Raw genomic sequence first — 22251 nt, forward strand, 5'->3', positions numbered from 1 at the left:
CACATCGTAAATTTGGGTTCTTCCTCCCCTAAAGACATAAGTAAACTAATTTCAAAGTGGATTTACATCTCTGCAGTACCAAAAAAAAGTAAATAAATAAACATAAAAAAATAATAAAATAAAAAATAATTCACTCTAAATGTAACATTTTAGAATTGCGGTTCCCTTTCCTCTAAAACTAAGAAAGATCAACTAATTTGGCCAGGGAATTTACATTTTTCTCTCTTGTAGCTATCACAATGACGGTCAGTTAGTGTCTTGTGTAATTAACATATCTATAGTCACAAAGGGTTATTTTCATATGACCACAAGTAATATATATATATATATATATATATATATATATATATATATATATATATATATATATATATATATATATATATATATATATATATATATATATATATATATATATACATACATACATATATGCACAAAAATGGTTATTTTCATATGAACAAAGTTTAAACTAGACAGGATCCCAAAACTGTGACAAACATACCTGTCACGATGATGGTCTGTTAGTGTCTGGCTCAAAATTACGCACTGAACCTTATATAATAGCCACAGCACATCCAAACAGGTCCTTCCACCACAACTATATGTCCTAATTTTGGCAGTATTCTGAATAGTTCAGATCCCTCATATACTCACAGTCACATTAAATCTTGAACATTTTCACTAATGGTCCAACGTACTTCCAGATTTCAACACTGTCTATTAATAATTTTTGATCTAAATATTAACAAAAAATTTCTCTCAAAATACATAATATTCTCAGTTCTGACATATTTTCTAATCTACAATTTTTTTTGTGATTGGGATTTTTCATGTGACTGGCTTAGTAAAAACTGGGAATATGGTTATTTTACAGTTGCCTTGTAAACCAAGGAATATCCTCTGTGCACACCTCCTTCATCTCCATTTATCAACATCTAATTTAACAACTTGTAGCTTACAATTTAATTTAATTTTCTTGTGCTTAGGTTCTACATATTGGAAAAGTACACACAAAATTTTATTTACATAAACACGGAGCAAGTAAATTTTTATATTCATGATTGTTCCTTAAGGCCATCAAAAATATTTCATGGGATTATTTGGATGGTGTTGTTTTCTCCCTTTTTTTTTATTTTCATTTTTATTTGCTATTTTGTCCCATGACACTTTTACGTCCTGCTCTTCCACCAAGATGTAAATAGAAATAAGTTAATAAACTGACACTATGTAATTATAGCTACCTCAGGAAAATCTCTAATACAACTTCCGGAACTAGATCAGTTGATTCCCTAAGAAAATAAACATTACTGATTATAGTGCCACATGAATATATTCAGTTGCAAACTTCTGCTTAGCAAGTGCAGGTAGAACCAAACTGCATGGAAGATCTAGAGAGTAATAAAAAGACAGTTCACTTATTTTTTTTTTTCAGCAAAGGGTTCCTGACCTTCCCCCCAGGTGAGCCAGAGCATGACAGATTAGTTGGAGGCAACTCACATGCCATGGACCATGTCCGTAAAGGCGTAGAGGACCCCAAGATGATCAAAGATTATAACAACAAGACAAAGGGTCTTGGCAGTGAAGAAAAGAACATCAGCAGTGATGACAGTGATGATGATCATGAAGATGACAAGAGCAATGATGAGGCTAAAGATCAGAATGAGAAAGAAGAGGAAAAGGAAGACTCCACTGATGATGAACATTGCAACAATAATGAGGAGAGAGAGGTGGGGAGTGGTGGCAACAGTAGTGGCAACAGCAAATCCAGTAAGCGTACAAGTATCCTCACAGGGTCAGACCTTCCACAAGACTCCCCTAAAGATGACACCCTCAGCAAAGACTCCTCAAAGAGCTCCAAGGGATCCACAAACCGTAAGTTTTCTCCTTACTGTTTGTATCAGTTGTGTCTTCAGATTTAGGATGACTTGATAGTGTTTACTGTAGAGCTTTACCACAATAAGTGTCTAAATGAAGTACAATATCTCACTAAAATTAAAAGTTGTTGTTATAATAGCATCACCATCATCATCATCATCATCATCATCATCATCACTGTTATCATCATCACTACTGCTGGATAAAGTTTGTACATCCATAATGAATAACTGAAGAAGGGTATGGCTGCTGGGATAACTGCTGAGAAACAGTGATGTAGGAACAGGAATGATAATGAACTTGGTAAACACGGTCACAAAAGAAGGCACAGCTTCAAACAGTAAAGACTGGCCAAATTGCACCTAAGCATTTATGGTCATTATGGCTCAATGGGTCAAGTGTCACATACTTAAGAGTTTCAATTCCTAAGTGTTATTTTCTCTCATGGCCACTTTGAAATAAACTTCTTTGTTTTATCACACAACATTACATGTGGTAGCAGTGCAATCCTTTGTGAAGTTTAAGATAATATATATATATATATATATATATATATATATATATATATATATATATATATATATATATATATATATATATATATATATATATATATATATATATATATATATGCTATAAGTGTAGAGTTAATTGTGGATTGACTTGTAAAAACATGCTGTGGCTCCAAGAAGAAAATGGAGACTAAAAAGAGAAGACTTAAGTAAGACTTAAGCTGCTAGATACATAAACAAAAAGTGATAATAAAAAAGAGGAATAGTGGGATGGTTGTGGCTGATCCAAATCCACTTGGGCTTTGATGATGATTTATGTCACAACTACCTAAGCTGCAAATATATTAATTTAGTCAGTGCAATTCAAAAGCAAGAGCAATGGATATCTATTATGTGAAAAATCTATGTTTAATTTTTGGATTGTGGCTGAAAGCTTGGAACTTGGAATTGGGAAGCAAATGATTGTTGGGTAATTGTGGGGTAGCTGTGGTGTGAGGTGTGGAATGAGAGGTGGCCCACGGTGTGGTTGGCCTGGCGGTCTATGGGCTGGGCAGTTGGTGTGAGGCATCAGGGAGAGAGGTTGTGTGGCTCTGGGTTGTCAGTAGATTAGTGGACTTGGATTTCCTGGTGTGCTATGTGTTGATCTGTTGTTGCTGTATGATCAGTTTTCTGTTGTTGTATTTGTTGTTGTTTCCATGGATTTAGAGCTTAGGTGTTGTGCCACTGACTTTTTTTTCTTTTTTTCTTCTGTTCCTTACCAGTGTACTTTGCTGTAACAACTGGTATTGCTGGTGTAATGGAAAATATGGTGGTGCTCTCTGGCACAGTCATGTTGTCTCCTATCTGGAGGGACAGGATATTCTTACTTTGTCATCTGTGATTGCTTATATTATTTCTTATAAAGTTTGTCAATGATCATCCAAATGCTAGTTCATTTCCTCAGTTCAACTTCACCATATTATTCAATTAATCTATTCATTTTCCATTATTATTGATAGTTGAGGATATCCATGCTTATAAACTGTGAATACTTATAGCACCTTGTGTGATGTGTGGAGTATTTGCAATGCTGACACTGTTACAAACATTTACAGCAAGTTGCTTAAAAAAAAAAGGAATTTCAGAAAGCTTCCATAAAGCCTACACACTTTAAGAATTCAGAAGGTTGTGGTGAACTTACACTATCATCATCATCATCACCTTTATCATTAATCAACAGTATAATGGTTGGTGTGCTCATATCATAATTGAGAGGTACTGGGTCCATGCCAAGCTAGGATGACAGGTGAGGATTCTCCTCATACCCTTACCTATGTTGTCTAGCAGTCCTTAAGTACCAGGTATAGGTTGCGTGCTGTGCCCTGCATCTTGGAGAGGTCTTCTGCTTCAGCACTCTGTGACACCATGGGATGGAGAAGGTCTGAGTCTATTAGGAGACAGTTCCTACTTGCATAGGCCATCTAAAAAGTACTCGTGATCTAAAACATCCATAATGCTTCTTCGTTTGTGAATACTGGCACCTTTAGCCTTTGAATTTTTTTCTCTAATTCATCTTTTCTTTTGGATTGCTCACCTATTTCAAACAACCATAAGAAAATTTGTAATCTCATCTTTCCTAGTTTTTCTATCTACCTTGACTTCTTGGATCATTCCTAGGCCATTAAGTTCGTCTCAAATGATCAATTTGTTATCTGTCTGGTGCAAGATATGCCCTGTCCAAGTTTGATTTTTCTCTTAATTGTCAAGATACAGTCATATCTCATGAACTGAATGTCCTTCAATTCGAACAACTCCCAATTTGGACAGAATTGGCAAACAAATTTTGTCCTCCAATTCAAACACAAAGGCGGTTCAAGCAACGCCACTCAGACCTTCAGTCTGGCAACTACCATCAGCCGCACAAGTTTATACATTACCTGTTAATCATTAGATTTATTGTTATGTTATGAATGAGGCATATAATACGATAAATATCGAATGTATACTGTTGTCTATAGTGGTAACAGGTTGTTGTGTGTGTGTGTGTGTGTGTGTGTGTGTGTGTGTGTGTGTGTGTGTGTGTGTGTGTGTGTGTGTGCTCTCTCTCTCTCTCTCTCTCTCTCTCTCTCTCTCTCTCTCTCTCTCTCTCTCTCTCTCTCTCTCTCTCTCTCTCTCTCTCTCTCTCTCTCTCTCTCTCTCTCTCTCTCTCTCTCTCTCTCTCTCTCTCTCTCTCTCTCTCTCTCTCTCTCTCTCTCTCTCTCTCTCTCTCTCTCTCTCTCTCTCTCTCTCTCTCTTTGTCTCGTCTCGTCTCTCTGTCTCGTCTCGTCTTTCTCTGTCTCGTCTCTCTCTCTCTCTCTCTCTCTCTCTCTCTCTCTCTCTCTCTCTCTCTCTCTCTCTCTCTCTCTCTCTCTCTCTCTCTCTCTCTCTCTCTCTCTCTCTCTGTCTCTCTCTCTCTCTCTCTCTCTCTCTCTCTCTCTCTCTCTCTCTCTCTCTCTCTCTCTCTCTCTCTCTCTCTCTCTCTCTCTCTCTCTCTCTCTCTCTCTCTCTCTCTCTCTCTCTCTCTCTCTCTCTCTCTCTCTCTCTCTCTCTCTCTCTCTCTCTCTCTCTCTCTCTCTCTCTCTCTCTCTCTCTCTCTCTCTCTCTCTCTCTCTCTCTGTCTCGTCTCTCTCTCTCTCTGTCTCATCTCTCTCTTTCTCTCTGTCTCGTCTCTCTCTCTCTGTCTCTCTCTCTCTCTCTGTCTCTCTCTCTCTCTCTCTCTCTCTCTCTCTCTCTCTCTCTCTCTCTCTCTCTCTCTCTCTCTCTCTCTCTCTCTCTCTCTCTGTCTCTCTCTCTCTGTCTCATCTCGTCTCTCTCTCTCTCTCTCTCTCTCTCTCTCTCTCTCTCTCTCTCTCTCTCTCTCTCTCTCTCTCTCTCTCTCTCTCTCTCTCTCTCTCTCTCTCTCTCTCTCTCTGTGTGTCTCGTCTCTCTCTCTCTCTCTCTCTCGTCTCTCTCTCTCTCTCTCGTCTCTCTCTCTCTCTCTCTCTCTCTCTCTCTCTCTCTCTCTCTCTCTCTCTCTCTCTCTCTCTCTCTCTCTCTCTCTCTCTCTCTCTCTCTCTTTCTCTACAGTGCCATGACATCCATACAGTACCATGACATCCCTATGGTGCCATGACATCCCTATGGTGTGCCGTGAGGTCCCTATGGTGCCATGACATCCCTACAGTGCCGTGATGTCCCTATGGTGCCAGCAGTCCAAATTAATAATAATGACTTCCTGAGTAGCATCAACATAACAGAGAGAGATATTTCAAAATGTATTGACAAAACTTAAAGTAAGCAAGTCATCTGGGCCTGACACAGTCTCACCCCATGTCTTAAAAGAAGTGAAATCTAAATTAGTTAAACCTCTGACCATATTGTTCAATAAATCCCTGCAGTCTGGTACAATGCCTGATGAATGGAAGCTTGCTAAAGTAACTCAACTTTTCAAAAAAGGCAGTATGTCTATCATGTAATTACTGGCCATTTAGATTAATCTTAGTCATATGCAAAATGTTTGAAACACTAATAAGAGATAAACTCATTAATACTTAGAAGAAATCAATTCACTTAAAAATACTCAGCATGGCTTCTGCAACAAATGCTCTTGTTTGATGAACTTCTTAGATTTCTTCTATGATATTCTGAACCAATATGACAAGAGTAAAGTGGTAGATATATACTTGATTTGCAAAAGGCCTTTGACAAAGTCCCTACAAACTTTTACTGATCAAATGAAAATTACACATTATCCAAGGCAGTGTGTTGAGAATTGGAGAGAAAATTGGCTAAACAACTGTAAACAGAGTAGTAATAAGTGGAAAAGTATTCAGCTGGACTAACTTAACCAGCAGGGGTACCACAGGGATCAGTCTTAGGACCTACTCTCTTCATTGTTTATATAAATGTCATAGATGAGGGTGTTACCAGTACAATATCAAAGTTTGCTGATGACTCCAAAATAGTGAATTCCATAGTCTCTGTTGAACAAGCAATAGAAATGCAGAAAAATCTAGACAAGCAGTCAGAGTGGCAAATGAGTTTTAATTCAGATAAGTGCAAAGTGCTTCACATAGGGTGTAGAAATGAGAAAGCAAAGTATATTTTAAAATGCTGCCCAACTTAAAAGTGTTGACAGTAAAATTGATTTAGGAGTAACAATATTGAGTAGCCTAAAACTTAGCTAACAATATTCAGAAGTCGTAAAGAAAGCGAATAAATAACAATTGGCAGATTTTTTAAATATAAATATTTTTAAATCTAAGGATACAATCCTCACTTTGTATAACTCTTTAGTCCATCTCCTTTTGGAATATTGCATTCAAGCTTGATGCCCCTATTACCAGAAAGTCATCGATAAATTAGAAGGAGTATAGTGTGGAGTAACAAAAAATGATGCCAAGCCTAAAGAAACAAATCATACAAAGAGTGTCTTAAAGAATTAAATCTATTAAACACTTTAAACACTTTAAACACTTTATTATAGCCTAGGTTTATACATTTCATTATTGGATAGGTATACATTATTGGCCAGCCTATGTGATAAGCTTGATGCTTTTCAGGCAAATGAAAAATTTAAAAGTACATTACTTAAAGTAAACACAATAGACAACTTAAAATAAAAAAATCTATCATGAAGATAAATAAAAACATAATATGATAAGGTTTATACAGAATAATATATATCTATATTGTTATAAAGTTGAGTATGAAGATGGATGGGATGACACATATGGTTAGGTGATATAAATTGATACATATATTAAGACAAAGAAGACTAAGAGGTGACTTAATACAGGTGTTTAAAATCATCAAAGGCATTTGATAACATGGATTGCAGTAAATATTTCACAATAGATTTTTCAAATTACACGCAAGGAAGCAGTTAAAAAATTGTTGGGAAATCCTTCAACTCTCATGAATCAAAAGAAATTTTTTTCCACCGAGTAGTAAATGTATGGAATGGGCTTCCTTGAAACTGTGATAGACTGCAGTACCCTAGAGACTTTTAAATGCCATCTTGACAAACATTTTGCCTCCAATCTGCGGCTAACAGCGTAAGTTTGTTTGTGATTAACTTCCTTGCCTTCAGGAAATGGGGACATCTCATTCATCTGTTTTCTCTCTGCCCTGTAAAATATCCTTCGGGTTTTTTTTCTTCTCAAGCCCTGTAAGGTATTTCTTTCCGACCTGTTTTCCCATGTGGCTTATGGCTGGAGGGAGGGAAGAGAGCCTTCTGCTTTTCTGTCCTTTTCTTTCTACTATCACTTTAGCAGTCCTAGGTGTAACTCTCTCCACCACTTCCTTGCTCCATGTACTCTCCTTTCCTGTATGTCCCTTCCTCTTCCTTCCTCTTTTGTCTGGTCTCAAGCCTCCCTTCCTATCACCTCACTTTCCCCTTATTTGTCAGAGATAAGGGAGAAGGGAGTCATACCTTGCTCTCTCTCCCCCTCCTACATTCCATGATTTTTGCTTTGTCCTTTCTCACACATATAATTCCATTTTTCATTCTCTGTCAGTCTCATTCTGTTTAGTAATTCTCAGGACAGTTCTTATTTTCACAGAGAGAGAGAGAGAGAGAGAGAGAGAGAGAGAGAGAGAGAGAGAGATGAGAGAGGAGAGAGAGAGAGAGAGAGAGAGAGAGAGAGAGAGAGAGAGAGAGAGAGAGGAGAGAGAGAGAGAGAGAGAGGAGAGAGAGAGAGAGAGAGAGAGAGAGAGAGAGAGAGAGGAGAGAGAGAGAGAGAGAGAGAGAGGAGAGAGAGAGGAGAGAGAGAGGAGAGAGAGAGAGAGAGAGAGAGAGAGAGAGAGAGAGAGAGAGAGAGAGAGAGATAGAGAGGAGAGAGAGAGAGAGAGAGAGAGAGAGAGAGAGGATTTTAGTGCAAAATAAAAATTGTGTTCACAGTTGTTTTCAAGACTGAAGATGCCAGCAGGAACTTTTGATGACTAATCATTTTGAGGTTGGTGTTTATCTAGAATGGTATTTTTCATAAAATTTTAAGGTCATTGTTTGGTTTCTTACATACAGGAAAACCCTGGCTTTTTAGGATGATTTGATTAGACAGCAGTCTTGTATGTTGGAATATATGATACTTCATGTTTTCTTTCACTGTATTTTTTCTATAATTTAAGTTATTTTCATTCAATTCTATGTTTAGAGCACAGCATAAACTCATAAAAAAAATAATAAATAAGGGAATTTTGGGGCCTGGAAAGGATCAGTTCCTTTTACATTAATTTGAATGGGATAAATTGCTTCCCAATTCATACATTCACAATTTGAATAACCCAAAAGAACCAATTAAGTTCAAATACCAAAGATACCACTGTATCTTTTAAGTTTGACATATTTCCCATTCCATACTGCTCCCTTCTTATCCCTGCATGTTATGCAATATATTATTTCATCCATTCCTCTCTGGACACTGAAGATCTTATTCCAGGAGTTTCATAAGACTCAAGACTTCTGACCCATATATTTATTAGAATTGTTATGATGCATTGATTATGAATTATCCTCTTTAGTGATGATGTTGGATAATTTTTTATAGTACAGTTCTACTTTCTTTATCAAAGGCACCAAACTTACTTTCTGGCTTTCTCTTTATAATTGGAAACTCATCAGCTGTAGTTCATTTGTGGATTCATTCATCAGAACAGTATTATGAGCAGATATGAGATCATTTAATGCAAGGGGGAGGTTCCATGTTAGGTGCAAGTCATGTTAGTTTCAATGAAAATTAATGACAAAAAATTACAGTAAAATCCCTCTTATCCGGCATCAACAGGACCGCCGACATGCTAGATACTTGAATATTGCCGGATACTTGAATAGAAGTGAAATTATGTCCACAATCACTACCCTACACTCATGCATCTTACCATAACAAAGATCAGCTGATCGCTGTGCCACGCATCGCCACCCGCGCTGCCACCTCACACTCACCAACACACAGTTGTAGCATTGGGCCTGTAATTGTGACTCCTTCTGATCTTTTCAAGCTGAACCACTCGTATAACACTTTGTCCATCATTTCATCACGATGATACTGCAGTGTGTGACGATTTTCTGCTGCCTTTGGGGTGTCGGTGGCTTTCATGTAATCCTGCAACTTTTTCGTTTGGGATTTAATGTCATAAATAGTTGATGAGCCCACACCATATTCCGCCATTAGTTGCTGTCTGCTTTCACCTCTCTCTAATCGTTGACAAATGTCTACCTTCTGCTTAAGTGTTAACACAACATGCTTCCTCTTTTCTACAAATTTAGGCATGATGAAGGCGTCAGGCGATAAACAGTGCACACGCGGGACTGAGTCACTGAGTAAACACAGTGCAGTGGGCTGTGGGTGGCGCGAAGCAGTGCGCTTTGGTGGCGAGGGGACAAAGTATGCCTTGCGCGGGAATTTTAATCGATTTTATGAGTACACATTGATTTTTTATTGATTTTAAGGCTCGGGGAAAACTGTGCCGAATACTTGAAGCTGCCAGATACTTGAATGCTGGATGAGAGGGATTTTACTGTACTATAGTTCTAACCTGGCTGAGACTGAACATAGGAACATAAGAACATGAGAAAATTAGGGAAGCTGCAAGAAGCCATCAGACTTAGACATGGCAGTCTCTGTATGAAACATACCTAGCTATTTCCAGATATTATCCTCATCCACAAATCTGCCTAATCTTCTTTTAAAACTCCCTAATGTCTCACCACTAACAACCTGATCACTGAATCTGTTCCATTCATCTAACACTCTATTTGAGGACCAATCCCTTCCTATCTCTGTTTTGGTTCTGGTGCTTCCAGAATTAAAATAAAATGTTTACAGACTTCCTACAACACCCAAAATTTACTTATGCATATAACTGAAGTTACATATGAGTTCATAAAACAGCAAAAGGTTAATGAAAAAATACTGGTATAGTGCAGTAAGTCATTAAAAAAACAGAGTCATTATTTTACAAACAGCTGATGAACACTCACTGTATTCTTCATTAATTTGAATACCTGAATTTCTCCATTCAAAGTTCTTAGATTTTCTGTCATAGAGCAGTGAATAGTCTAGGAAGTGTTGCCTTATATTCCTTTATTGTGACATTGCTTTCACCAGAGATGTACATCTCACTCATCTCTAAGTGGCAGAAGCATCTCCATATGTTTCTATCTCAGCATTCTCTCCTTCTTTACTGTGATCCTGTCATTCTTCTTTTACCCCTTTCTATCAAATATTTCATCACTGTATCCTCCCACTTGGCGATTGTTTTCTTTCAACCTCCTCATCTGTCATATTCATATATACTCTTAGTCACCTCATTTTCTGTTATTCTTTCTGTGTGGCCAGACTATGTTAAAATGTGTTTTTGTCCCCCTTCAACCACTTGCTGTTTTATTCCTCCACCTTAATTTGACATGTGAATCAGCTATCCATACTTTCATTATTTTCACCTTCCATTCCTTGCACACCACAGGAATTCTAGTTTCTCAATATCAAATGCTCAGATCCTTGAGTATCTTGGAAGTATGTATTGAGAAATTGAGTTGACACATGTTAAAATATTGGAAAAAAAAATAAAAAGGCTAAAGAACATTTCTAATTGTTAACTCCAGTAATGAAATCTAAATAAAGACCTTATGTTTATGATCCGGTCACTAACCACTATGTTTAAGATGACATGTGCCATAGTTGGTTGGATAATTAACAAAGTTCTGTCTGTATATCCTTTCCTTTTTCAGCATCCCATTGGCTGGTGGAACAGTATCTCCTCACACCACAACAGAAGCTCAAGCTAGCCCTGTATGATGGAAGGAAATTCTTTGCAGCAGGAGAAGGTGATGGAGCTGTGAGAGAGTTCGTGCGAGCCAGAGCATTGGCACGGGTGGTACATGGGGACCAACATTGGCGTTACTGCAGGTGTAAGGTGTTCCTGGCTAAGAGCTACCTCTATCTCAAGGTGATTCAAGATTCATAGAAGTAGAAAAGTACCAGACAGCTAGCCTTGTGTGGTGCTAAGGTATGAGGAAAACAAGGATACAGCAAGGCTTGAGTGAAGATATGGTGATGCAAAAGGTGATATTAAAAGTGGGGTAAAGTTGTTATGAAATTATTATATCATGCGAAGGACATAATTTGTTTTAGGAAGCATATAATCAATTCTAGGGAGAAGGACCATGACTGATAGGTCATGGAGGCAAGGAGCATGAGCAAGGGAAGTTAAATGAAGAAATGAGCAGTTTTTGTCTAGGGCAAGAAAGAATGATATAAGAAACAGAAATGGGGATGTTACAGGTCAGGCATAGAGTTGATGAAGAGTTGTTCTTAAGTTAAGAATGAGTGGTGTTTCCAGTGTCCCATATATTACCAAGGGTTTGGACAAAGAGGAAATAATTTGTTTGACAGTGTGAATTTTATTTTCTAATAGTTTGGGGCAAAAGGACTGCTATTAGTCAAACAAGTAGGTATGAAAATAAGAAAAATAGTCATAGCTTGGAATAGATTTAAAGTGTGGGTAACCTGACAAAGCTGCAGAGTGAGCTGATGAGTCTCCATAAAGTGAGACCCAACAGAGACAAATAGAGAAGGGCTCATTGAAGGAGTGGATTGTATGAGAGACAGAGAATTAACACAGCCTGCAAAGATGGCAAAGGAGGAAGAAGTGTAAAGAGCAGTATGTTTTAGGCCAGAAAAGATGGCATATAGTTCTGTTGTGAATGCACAATATAGATGGTAGATCAAACTGAAAGTACTCAGAAGGGAAGAAGACAACTCAGCCATGGTCTTATGGAGATTTTGTTCCATCCCTCAGCCCTTAGGCCCCTCAATTCAGCAGCAGGCCTGGGCTTGTGTTGGGGGACAGGGGGATTACATCTAGGTGAGATGTTAGAATGGGGAGATAAGAAAAATAATGTTTTTTTTTTAATGATAAACTTCTTTACTGTAATTACATATGTGTTTCTATATTTCAATATACATTTTTTTTATTGATTACAAAATAAAAAATAAAATGAAAATGAAAATGCATATGTATATTTGGTATATTATGGTGTGAGATAGCAACAATGTATGATGAGTTGGCAACAATGTATGATGAGCTGGCAACAGTGTATGACCGTGGGGAGTTGCCAACATCATGAACCAGAAGCTTGTTGTGGTTGTGCACTGCTGCTGTACTTTACAGCTGAATAAAGCCAATATTCCTGCTTAAGAGTGTTGGTTACCATAATTTATTCAGCTGTACATCAACTATGGACAAGTTTCTTCATCCAAGTCCACTAGATACTGACCCTGAGTCAGCAGATGCAGAAGATCAGTGGTTAATGTGGAATGACAATTTTGAAGCTTTCTGCTCAGCCATTGATCCTGATCTAAAACCAAATAAGTTGGCTCTTCGGCACGTTCATGTCTCACACAAACTATATAAGATTATCACGAATGCTCAGACTTACCAAGCAGCTATTGATTTCTTGAAGTCTAGATTCGTCAGACCAAAAAGTGAGGTTTTTGCCAGACAAATTAGCTACCTGTAAGCAACAAAGTGGAAAGACTTTAAACTCCTTCCTAGATAATCTGAAGGGTTTAGCAGCTGAGTGTGTATGTAAAGACTGCATTGCCATGCAAGCAGAAGAAATGGCTATAAGAGATGCATTCATAACAGGTATGTCTTCTAATGCCATCCGACAGTGACTTCTGGAAAATCTTTCATTAGATTTATCTTTGTTATAGAGCAGGCAAGAGCCCTAGAGATGGCACAGCTACACTCACCATCCTGTGTTGGTGAACATGTGACACCAGTAGTGGCATCAATAGATAATCATCCAGATTGACAAAGAAAACCTGAAAGAGATGTTATGAAGGGGTTATCTGAATCCAATGATCTTGAATCCAACGAGTGTGTTCCTGCTTCCCATAGCCAGAAGTGGATCCATGGCCAACTACATCCCAGGTCCTTTTGCCCTGCAAGGAATGCTTCATGTGCCAGTTGCTAAAAAGCAGGTCACTATGCTTGTGTCTATAAGTCACAAAGGAAGGGAGCATTAATCCCTAAGCAGTCCACCACAGCTTCAGCTATAAGGGCAATGACAGCTGCTGCCTCCCCTGCCTTACCAAGTGTTTCATCCACCATTACATCAGTGAAACTGTTTGATGGAAAAGTGGTGGATGCTCTGATAGATACTGGAAGTTGTAGAAGTTTTATTTGTTCAGAGGTAGAGATTGTCCCATTATTGGGTCAGATATCCATGGTTTCCACTCGACAGTCTGTTGAAATCACTAGATGTTGCACAGTTGACCACACTGTCAACAAGAAGACTTTGGCATTTATCTTCATTTGATGGAAGACTTGTGTGCATCTATAGTGTTGGGAAATTACTTTCTGAAACAGCATTAAAAGATTAGTGTGAACTCTGGAGGGGCAGGACTGCCTCTTGAACTGTGTGGGCTAACTGCAGCGGAGATTGGACCTCCATCAATTTTTGGAATTGGGCCACTGACAGACAGAGGGTCTGCCTTTGTGTCTTCCAAGTACCTGAAATTTTACATGAGCATGGAGTAGCCACCAGTTACTCATCTTCTTACTACCCTTTTGGTAATGGTCAAATCAAGAGGGCAACTGGGACTCAATGGCATATAATAAAACTAGCAATTCAAGTGAAATCCAGAAGATATTCAAAAGAAGATGCAGAGTTCATCAAGAGAGAAGTGAAAAAGGTTGTTAAGTGAGGGCATCATCACACCTAGTTGTAGTTCATGGAGAGCTCAAGTAGTTGTTGTGAAGCAGAACAACAAGAAACAAACAGTGATAGACTATTCACAGACTATCAACTGATTCATTAACTTAATTGCCTATCCTGTGCCTAGGATAACTAAAATGCTAGAGAAAATATCAGCCTCCCACTACTTCAACTCCATAGATCTAGAGGCAGCCTACCGTCAAATTCCATTGAATGCAAATGACTGTCCATACATTGCATTTGAACCTGATGGAAGACTTTACAAGTTCACACATATACCCTTTGGAGTCACAAATGGAGTTATTTGTTTCCAGCAGGTTCTTGATGAAATAATTGCCAAAGAAGACCTCAAGAATACATTTGCATACACTGATGATGTTACAACCTGCACTCGCTCAATAGAAAAACACGTTGAGAACCTGAAACAATTCCAAGCAGCCACAGTGAAGTATGGTGTCACAGTGAATGAGAAAAAGAGTGTCTATGCACAGTCCTCTATCTCTATTTTAGGGTATATAGTGAAAGATCATCAAATTCAACTCAACCCTGAACAAATGCAACCCTTGTTGGAAATGAACTTGCTGAACAGCTGTACCAGTCTCAAGAAGACACTGGGTCTGTTGTCACATTATACAAAGTGGGTGCCAAATTTCTCACAGAAAATCCTTCCTTTCATTGAAGTGAAAACCCTTCCAATGTCAGAGGCTGCTAAACAAGCTCTTCAAGCTTTGAAGAATGAAATATCACAGGCCTCCTTGTCAGTGATTGATGAAGCTTTGTTTTGTGGTTAAAACAGATGCCTCTACTGATGCCATAGCTGCTTCTCTGACACAAGAAGGAAAACCTGCTGCATTCTTTTCTTGATCACTCTCAGATTCTGAAAGACAACAGTCAGCTGTCAAATGTGAAACCTGTGTTATTGTAGAAGCAGTCAAAAAAATGGCACCATTTTCTGTTAGGGCACAAGTTCAAGCATGTAACAGATCAGCAATCAGTTCACTTCATGTTTGATGGCAAAAACCACGGTAAAATCATGAATGAGAAAATAATACAATGGAGACTAGAATTCAGTTGCTTCAACTTTGACATAATCTACCGTCCTGGGTCAAGAAACCAAGTAGTAGGTGTGCTCTCTTGTGCCTCTGGAAATATGGCTGCACTCACACAGATAAATGATCTTAGTCTACAAGTCTTTGTGTCATCCTGGTATTCAAAGATTAACTCACATTGTGAGACAACTAAATCTTCTGTTTTCCGTTGAGGATGCTTGCTTGGTCATCCATAAATGCCAAACTTGTGCTCAAGTCAAACCAAATTTCTTTAAATGGACAAGAACCCTGATTAAAGCTACCCGGTCTTTCAAGTGTCTGTCATTTGACAGATACATCCTCAATATTATTGATGAATACAATTAGTTCCCATTCACCTTCACAATCCAAGATACTTCAACAAATACTACCATCAAATGCCTGTCAAAGTCTTTTCAGTGTGGGGCCAGCCAGATTATGTCCACTCAGACAGAAGGTCTGCCTTTGTGTCTTCCGATTACCAGAGATTTCTACACGCGTGTGGAGTAGCCACCAGTTACTCATCTTCTTACAGTCCTTGTGGCAGTGGTCAAATCAAGAGGGTGAATGAGACTCTATGGCACATGATAAAACTAGCTCTCTCATCCTGTTCTTTTCTGAATGAAGTGTGAGAAACAGTCAGGGAAGATACTTTGCACAGTGTGAGATCTCTTGCCACCAATCAGACACCACAAGAATGAATGTTCTCATACCTTTGTAAGGCAATGTATGGTCTGGCTGTTCCATCTTGGTTGACTTCTGATGGACATGCATTGCTGAAAAAGACATGGTCCTGAACTAGAAGTTTGCCTATTGCATGTTAACCCTCAATGAGCACAAGTGGCTCATCAAGATGGGAAAAAAATCTATGGTGCTCACTCATCACTTGGTTCCAACAGTAAAAATAAGCAAGGACCAAGGAAATACAGGCATCAGCAGCAATAGGGAAGTCATGCAGACCACCAGTGATACACCCTGTGACAAAGTAAAGGTTCATCCTTCTTCAGAAGACCAAAGTCAGAGAGTAGTGCAGTCTCCCACTGAAGGTGAACAAGTTCATGGGGCAAGAAATGAGTCCACACTTGAACTGTGAAGAGGAACTACTGAACCACCAGTTTCAGGGTAATTGCAATGCTCAAGCTGCACCAGACATCCTCCAGGATACCTTTCTGTTTATGTTGAGTGAGGCTGGAATTTGCTGTGTAAGACAGTCTAAAATATGCTTGGCATGAGTGTAGCAATCATTCTGCTCTGAAAAATTTCTTTTTTGAATAGGATGAATGTGGTGTGAATGTGCAATGTTTACATGACTTTTCTTGTGAATGTGGAACAATGTGGATTGTTTTCTAGGATAGGATGAATGTGGTGTGAATATGCAATGTGTACATGACTGTCTTGTGAATGTGCATTAAGGTGTGCTGAATTACTGTTTTCTTGTAGCCACTGAAGGTTTAAGAATTTTATTTTATTTTATTTTATTTTTTTGATGGGAAGAATGTTGTGTGTTAGTAACAATGTATGATGAGTTGGCAACAATGTACGTCTGGGGAGTTGGCAACATTGCGAAGCAGAAGCTTGTGTGCACTGCTGCTAGAGTTTACAGCTAAATAAAGCCAATATTCCTGCTTAAGATTATCACATATACGTATTTATGAAAGGTACAAAGAATAATACTGCCACCACACAAGGAGTGAGAGGGACTCCACAACATCCTCACTAAAGTACTGTTCTTTCAATTGAGCATTTGTTCCAGGGAATAACATGAATGCTTCAAGAAAGAGCCTGGAGCTCCCCATAATAAGTACATTCAGATCATGTAATGCAGAAAGCATTAATAGGGTGGAATAAAAGTATATGTAGCAACTAGATCACTGCAGAGGCAGAGAATGCAAACATCTTCATTGAAAGCACATGGTTCATTCCTAAGAATTAAATTACCTTATTATATTATATAGCTGTATGTTCAGATCGATGCAAAAAAGGCTATGAACTTATTAGTAAAAGGGCACTCCATAGGAAGTACTTTGCATCTGCTGTGGTCTTAGGATTGGAGTAAGTGTGGGGTAGGCAACAGTCTCATTATGGCAGGAATAAACCAGTGCATGCTGCCAGGCCTTGCTATGGATGAATGTGGCTAGCTATGCTTTGCCTAAGCTCTGTGTGTAGTATGGTGGTCCACTATTCCTTTCCACCAGGTGATGGGGATAAGTGTCAATAACATATGTATGAGTGTGTGGTGCTTTGTCTGGGCCACCCTATGTGGGATTGCCAGCCTGGTATATAGGTAGATAATTTAGTAAAACTAAATCACCGTTATCTTAAGTAATGATATATGTTTTTATTTAATTAAGATTAAAATGGATTATAGTCATGTTATCTAAGAAGCTTAAACCATACTTTTAAAGAATGCCTGTCACAGTGGTACAATACATATTAGTCTTGGAGAATAAAAGGAAGAGGATGGATTGAACTAGGGAAGTGAAAGCATAAATCTCCAAAAGGTAAATGGTGAGAAGTGTGGATGTAAAGGGAGATGCAGTGCTTGTGAGCTATGAAGAATGGAGTGAAATGTTTGGATCAGGAGAGTATAATTCTGGAGGGAGATATGGAAATTAATTTTTCATGACAAATAAACTTTAAAGATGTCTTTCTTGTGCAGGAATATGCACCACAGGCAGAGGCTCAGGCAAAGGAGGCTCTGGAAATTCTCAGGGCTCATCTCTCAACACACCTGGCACCCACAAAAAAACCTCAGGTGTGTTTAAACCTTTAGACCTTTTTTATTCAACCACTGTGGTTTTGCAATTTTGGTTTACAAATTTCCAGTCTTGCTTTATAATTACAGAAGTACATGAGTCTTACCGTAGGTTAGTTGAAATGTGCTTTGGATTTTGTGAGGCACATCACGTCTGCTAGATGGTAGAGTTCACGTGATACACTACACTTCGCCACACAGTCAGTCTTTAAAGATACAACTACCCACATGAAATATTATCTCCCAACCCTTCCAGTCAGTGAATTTTTGTTGTGTAAACCAAGAATCATCAATTAACAAAGGGAGGGAGTGGAGGGCATGTGAACTCTACCATCTAGCAGACGTGATGTGCCTCGCAAAATCCAAAGCACATTTCAACTAACCTATGGTAAGTCTCATGTACTTCTGTAATTTTACTTCGGCAAATCACTTGTCTGCTAGATGGTGCCGTTCACATGAGATTTTAAAGTCATGTGGGTGTTGTATGTAAAGGGTTCTGTCAAAATTCACATTTTGTAAATAGGTGTAAATAAAAGTTCCTATTACAAAAACCCAATTTCATTTATGAAAATAGAACATGATTTTTACTGCTGATAACATTTCAAACCTTACATTATACTGAGCCTAGCACTGCTTCTTGAAAAGGGTCTATTTCCCCTTGTATATCCTTATTATAATATTTAGCAAATGTGGCTTCCTGCGTCCAACCAGCTTTTGCCATGATGGTGGCAATAGGCACATCCAGTGCCTTGGCCTTAGACACTGATGCCGGTCTAATACTACCTGCTGTTTACCTCTTGGTATCAATCCCACACTTACATAACATGGTCTTAAGCCACCTTGCCACCGTGTCCTTAGAAACACTCCTATGAGGTTTTATATAACTTATGAGTAGTCTCCCATCTGCATTTCCAGATTCTGTCCTTAGCCTCTCAGTTCTTTCTATATATTCTTTCATAGTCTTAACTACACACAATCTGTAATCCTGAGGATAAGCTTTAAATACAATAGTATGAACATTAAATTTTGGCCTGCATTGCTTGATGTTACCTCCTAACAAAACTGAAACAGATTCTTCTCCAAATGCCATATTCACCAACAATAATAAGTGCAAAGTTTGGATCCTGGCTGCTTGTGTCATTGCCATCAGCATCACCATTTTTAGCGACAAGTCTTTCAGTGTTAGGCTGTGTAGTGGTTCCATGAGTCTTATCTTTTGTAATACAAGTTTCACATCCCAGGTCGTCGTATACCTGGGTGTAGAAGGGCGTAAGTTGAAGACTCCCCGCAGAAATCTGTTGACGAGTGGGTGATTGCCCGCTCTGCAGCCTTCCACCATAATTCCTATTGCAGATAGAGCCCCTCTCGCTGTGTTAATGCTTTCATAACCCACACCCCTTTGAAAGTTATGAGACAGAAAGTTTAATATATCTGCTACAGATGGTGCAATGGGATTAATGTTCCCTCTACTACAAAAGAGTGTCCACCTCTTGATGTGAGTGTTGTATTGTCTACCTGTTGCTGGTTTCCAAGAGGCCATAATGATTTCCGTACCTTCTTTAGATATGCCACGTTCTCCAAGTTGTTTCCGGACAACTGACAAGCCATCAAATTTGTGTGTTTCATTATTGGGTGTTCCTCTGCAGTTGACGGATGCATTAGCACATTTTTCCTTCTCTGTATAACCTGAGGGTTGTCTACTAGCATCTGAAGGAGCACCCCCATCCACGGTTGTGATGGCCAAAGTGGCACTATGATCCATCCTCTGGTCCTTTCCTCCCTTAACTTCTGCAGACATCTAGAGATCAGAGAGAAGGGAGGAAAGAGGTAAACCAATTTAAAATTAGCCCACGGAATTGTAAATGCATCAATATATGCAGCCTCTGGATCTGGTGTCCATCCACAGAATGGAGTCATTTGTTTGTTCAAACGTGAAGCGAATAGGTCTATACAAAGATTCCCAAATATAGAACACAATTCCTTAAATATCATCTCATTCAGCTGCCACTCATGTCTGTCATTAAAGGAATGTGATGCCTTGTCGGCCATGACGTTACATTTGCCTGGTATGTGGGAAGCTGTCAGCCATACCCCATTACTAAGACACCATTCCCAGATGTCCCTACTAATGTCATCACAAACTATTGACTTAACACCTCCCATCTCATTCACGTAATTAATCGCTGTGGTGTTATCACATAACACCCTGACGTGTAAACCTCTAAGGAGATGTGTAAAAGATCTCAATGAGAATAATATAGCCAATAATTCACGTGCATTAATGTGTGAACGCACCTCTTCAGGGGACCATCTGCCATTGGTAGTGATGCTATTTAGGCAACCTGCCCATCCTAGATTTGAAGCATCTGTGAACAACTCAGTATCTGGTGCATTTCTGAATATTTTCCTGTTTTGATTCTCCAATTCCTTAATCCACCAGTTTAAATCTGTTCTAATCTCCTCTGTAATGTTCATCCATCTATTAAAGTCTCCACATGCCTCTTCCAAAGCCTTGATCTTTGCTCTTTCCATCCTCCTATAGTGCATCTTCCCCATCTCTACAGCTGGGATTGCTGCCACCAGCAGGCCAATCACTCTTGCCACAATTCAAATTTTTTCTTTCTGTTTATTGACTAAAAGAGAGCAATGCTGTATAATCTTATCCCTCCTACGCGCCGGCAAGGTAACTGTCATGGCCACCGAATCTATCACGTTACCTAAATACTCAATACGCATAGTGGGACTCAAAACAGATTTCTCCACATTTATGCAGAAACCTACACTCTGCAACAACTGAATGGTGTCGTTCATGCAATCAAAACATCTCGGCAAAGAGCTACTACACAGAAGCGTATCATCAATATAACTAGTGATGTTGTGGCCTTTATGCCTAAGTGTAGAGAAAACTGGCTTCAGAAGTTTTGTAAATAGACGAGGACCATCTGAAAACCCATTAGGTAGACATGTGAACTGGTAAATCTTATCCAACCATCTAAAACACAGATATTTTTGTTGTTCCTCTGCAATTTTTACTGAATAATAGGCTTTCTTAAGGTCTATAGAAGCCATATAATCTCCTTGACTAAGCAACTGTAATGCTTGTTCAAAATTTTCCATTTTAAAATGAGTATATTCTACATGCCTGTTCAGTTTTTCAAGATTTAACACCATCCTATAATTGCCAGTCTTATTCTTCCTCAGAAAAACTGGTGAAAGTATTTGTTGATCCTGTCTATGTGTCTCTATAATGGCCTTTATCTCTAACAATTTTTTAACCTCCTGATGCATAATCAGTTTATCTTCCTCACTAAAGACATACTGTATATCCTCTCTAAATAAATATTCGATATTAGCTTCATCTATATTCAGATGACAATGTTCCACCATATCCAAAATGAACAGGTCACTTGTAATCACATGCCATTTATTGATAAACTTGTGAAGTTGCCCAGCCTCAAATTGTTCTCTCACCTGGGTTAACGCCGGGGGTTGTGTTGACCCCGGCCTCTCACGTTTTTTGTTGTCCAAGCTTGAGCAGGGTAGGAGCGCCTGTGTTCACCACTGGAGGGCATCCTGCGAAAACCATATGGCTGATATCTGGATGGGAATCCACGGGAGGAGGCCTTGGCAAAAAAGTTACGTTGTTTACCTCCACCAAATCTGCCACTGCTTGCAGTCCAAGATGTAGGCTTCTTAAAAGTGAACTTGGTTTTCAGCCTTTCTGCCTCCTCAATATTTCTGGTGGCTTGTGACAGGTCATCCCCAAACAATAGACCCATCATGGGAGCCTTGTCAGCACACAAATGAGAATATTTGGGATTAATGTCCCTCTTTATGATATGTCGCCTGGTCAAGTTATTTCTGTAGTGGGCATTACCCAATAATGCCAATGCACCATTGAGCATGGCCACCTCATTTGCAGTAATTTGGTGCTCTTCATCACGTGCCACCTTGTCTAGCACAGTAAGCAATTTTACAACAATAGTAGCTGCCTTGGTAATATCTTTTCCCACTTCCCTTAAGCGGAAGTCTGCCTTCTTTGCCTCTGCAGGCAGCGCGTCCAGGACCTGTGGGTTGCAATCCACTTGAGTTAATGCATGGCAGTTACTTGGTCTAAATGTCACCTCATCCTCTACAATGGCTTTGTAATCTTCCTGCCTCATGCCATTAATAAACAGGTGGTTCACCATTGCAGCAATTTCCTTGTCAAGTTCTTTTGAGACAGTTTCCGTGGGTCCCTAATTCTTAGCACCTTGTAACAATATACTATCATGAGGAACATCCCTCTGGATTTCCTCTTCCTCATCACTGTCCTCC

The 22251-nt window shown here is 39.0% G+C and overlaps 1 protein-coding gene across 6 annotated transcripts in view; it reads left to right on the forward strand.

The window, feature by feature from the left end:
- The window catches only part of LOC135094836 (tetratricopeptide repeat protein 23-like), a 168210-nt gene that overhangs the window by 24476 nt on the left and 121483 nt on the right, over positions 1 to 22251 (forward strand). For 5 of the 6 annotated variants that reach the window (XM_063995250.1, XM_063995252.1, XM_063995253.1 and 2 more), the window contains 3 exons: positions 1436 to 1875; positions 11119 to 11336; positions 17839 to 17934. In XM_063995250.1, the coding sequence (XP_063851320.1) occupies positions 1436 to 1875; positions 11119 to 11336; positions 17839 to 17934 (754 nt within the window). The remainder of the gene's footprint in view (positions 1 to 1435; positions 1876 to 11118; positions 11337 to 17838; positions 17935 to 22251) is intronic. The other variant, XM_063995255.1, reaches the window with a different exon arrangement.

Source organism: Scylla paramamosain, chromosome 47 (assembly GCF_035594125.1).
Source record: "Scylla paramamosain isolate STU-SP2022 chromosome 47, ASM3559412v1, whole genome shotgun sequence".
Lineage (NCBI taxonomy): Eukaryota > Metazoa > Arthropoda > Malacostraca > Decapoda > Portunidae > Scylla > Scylla paramamosain.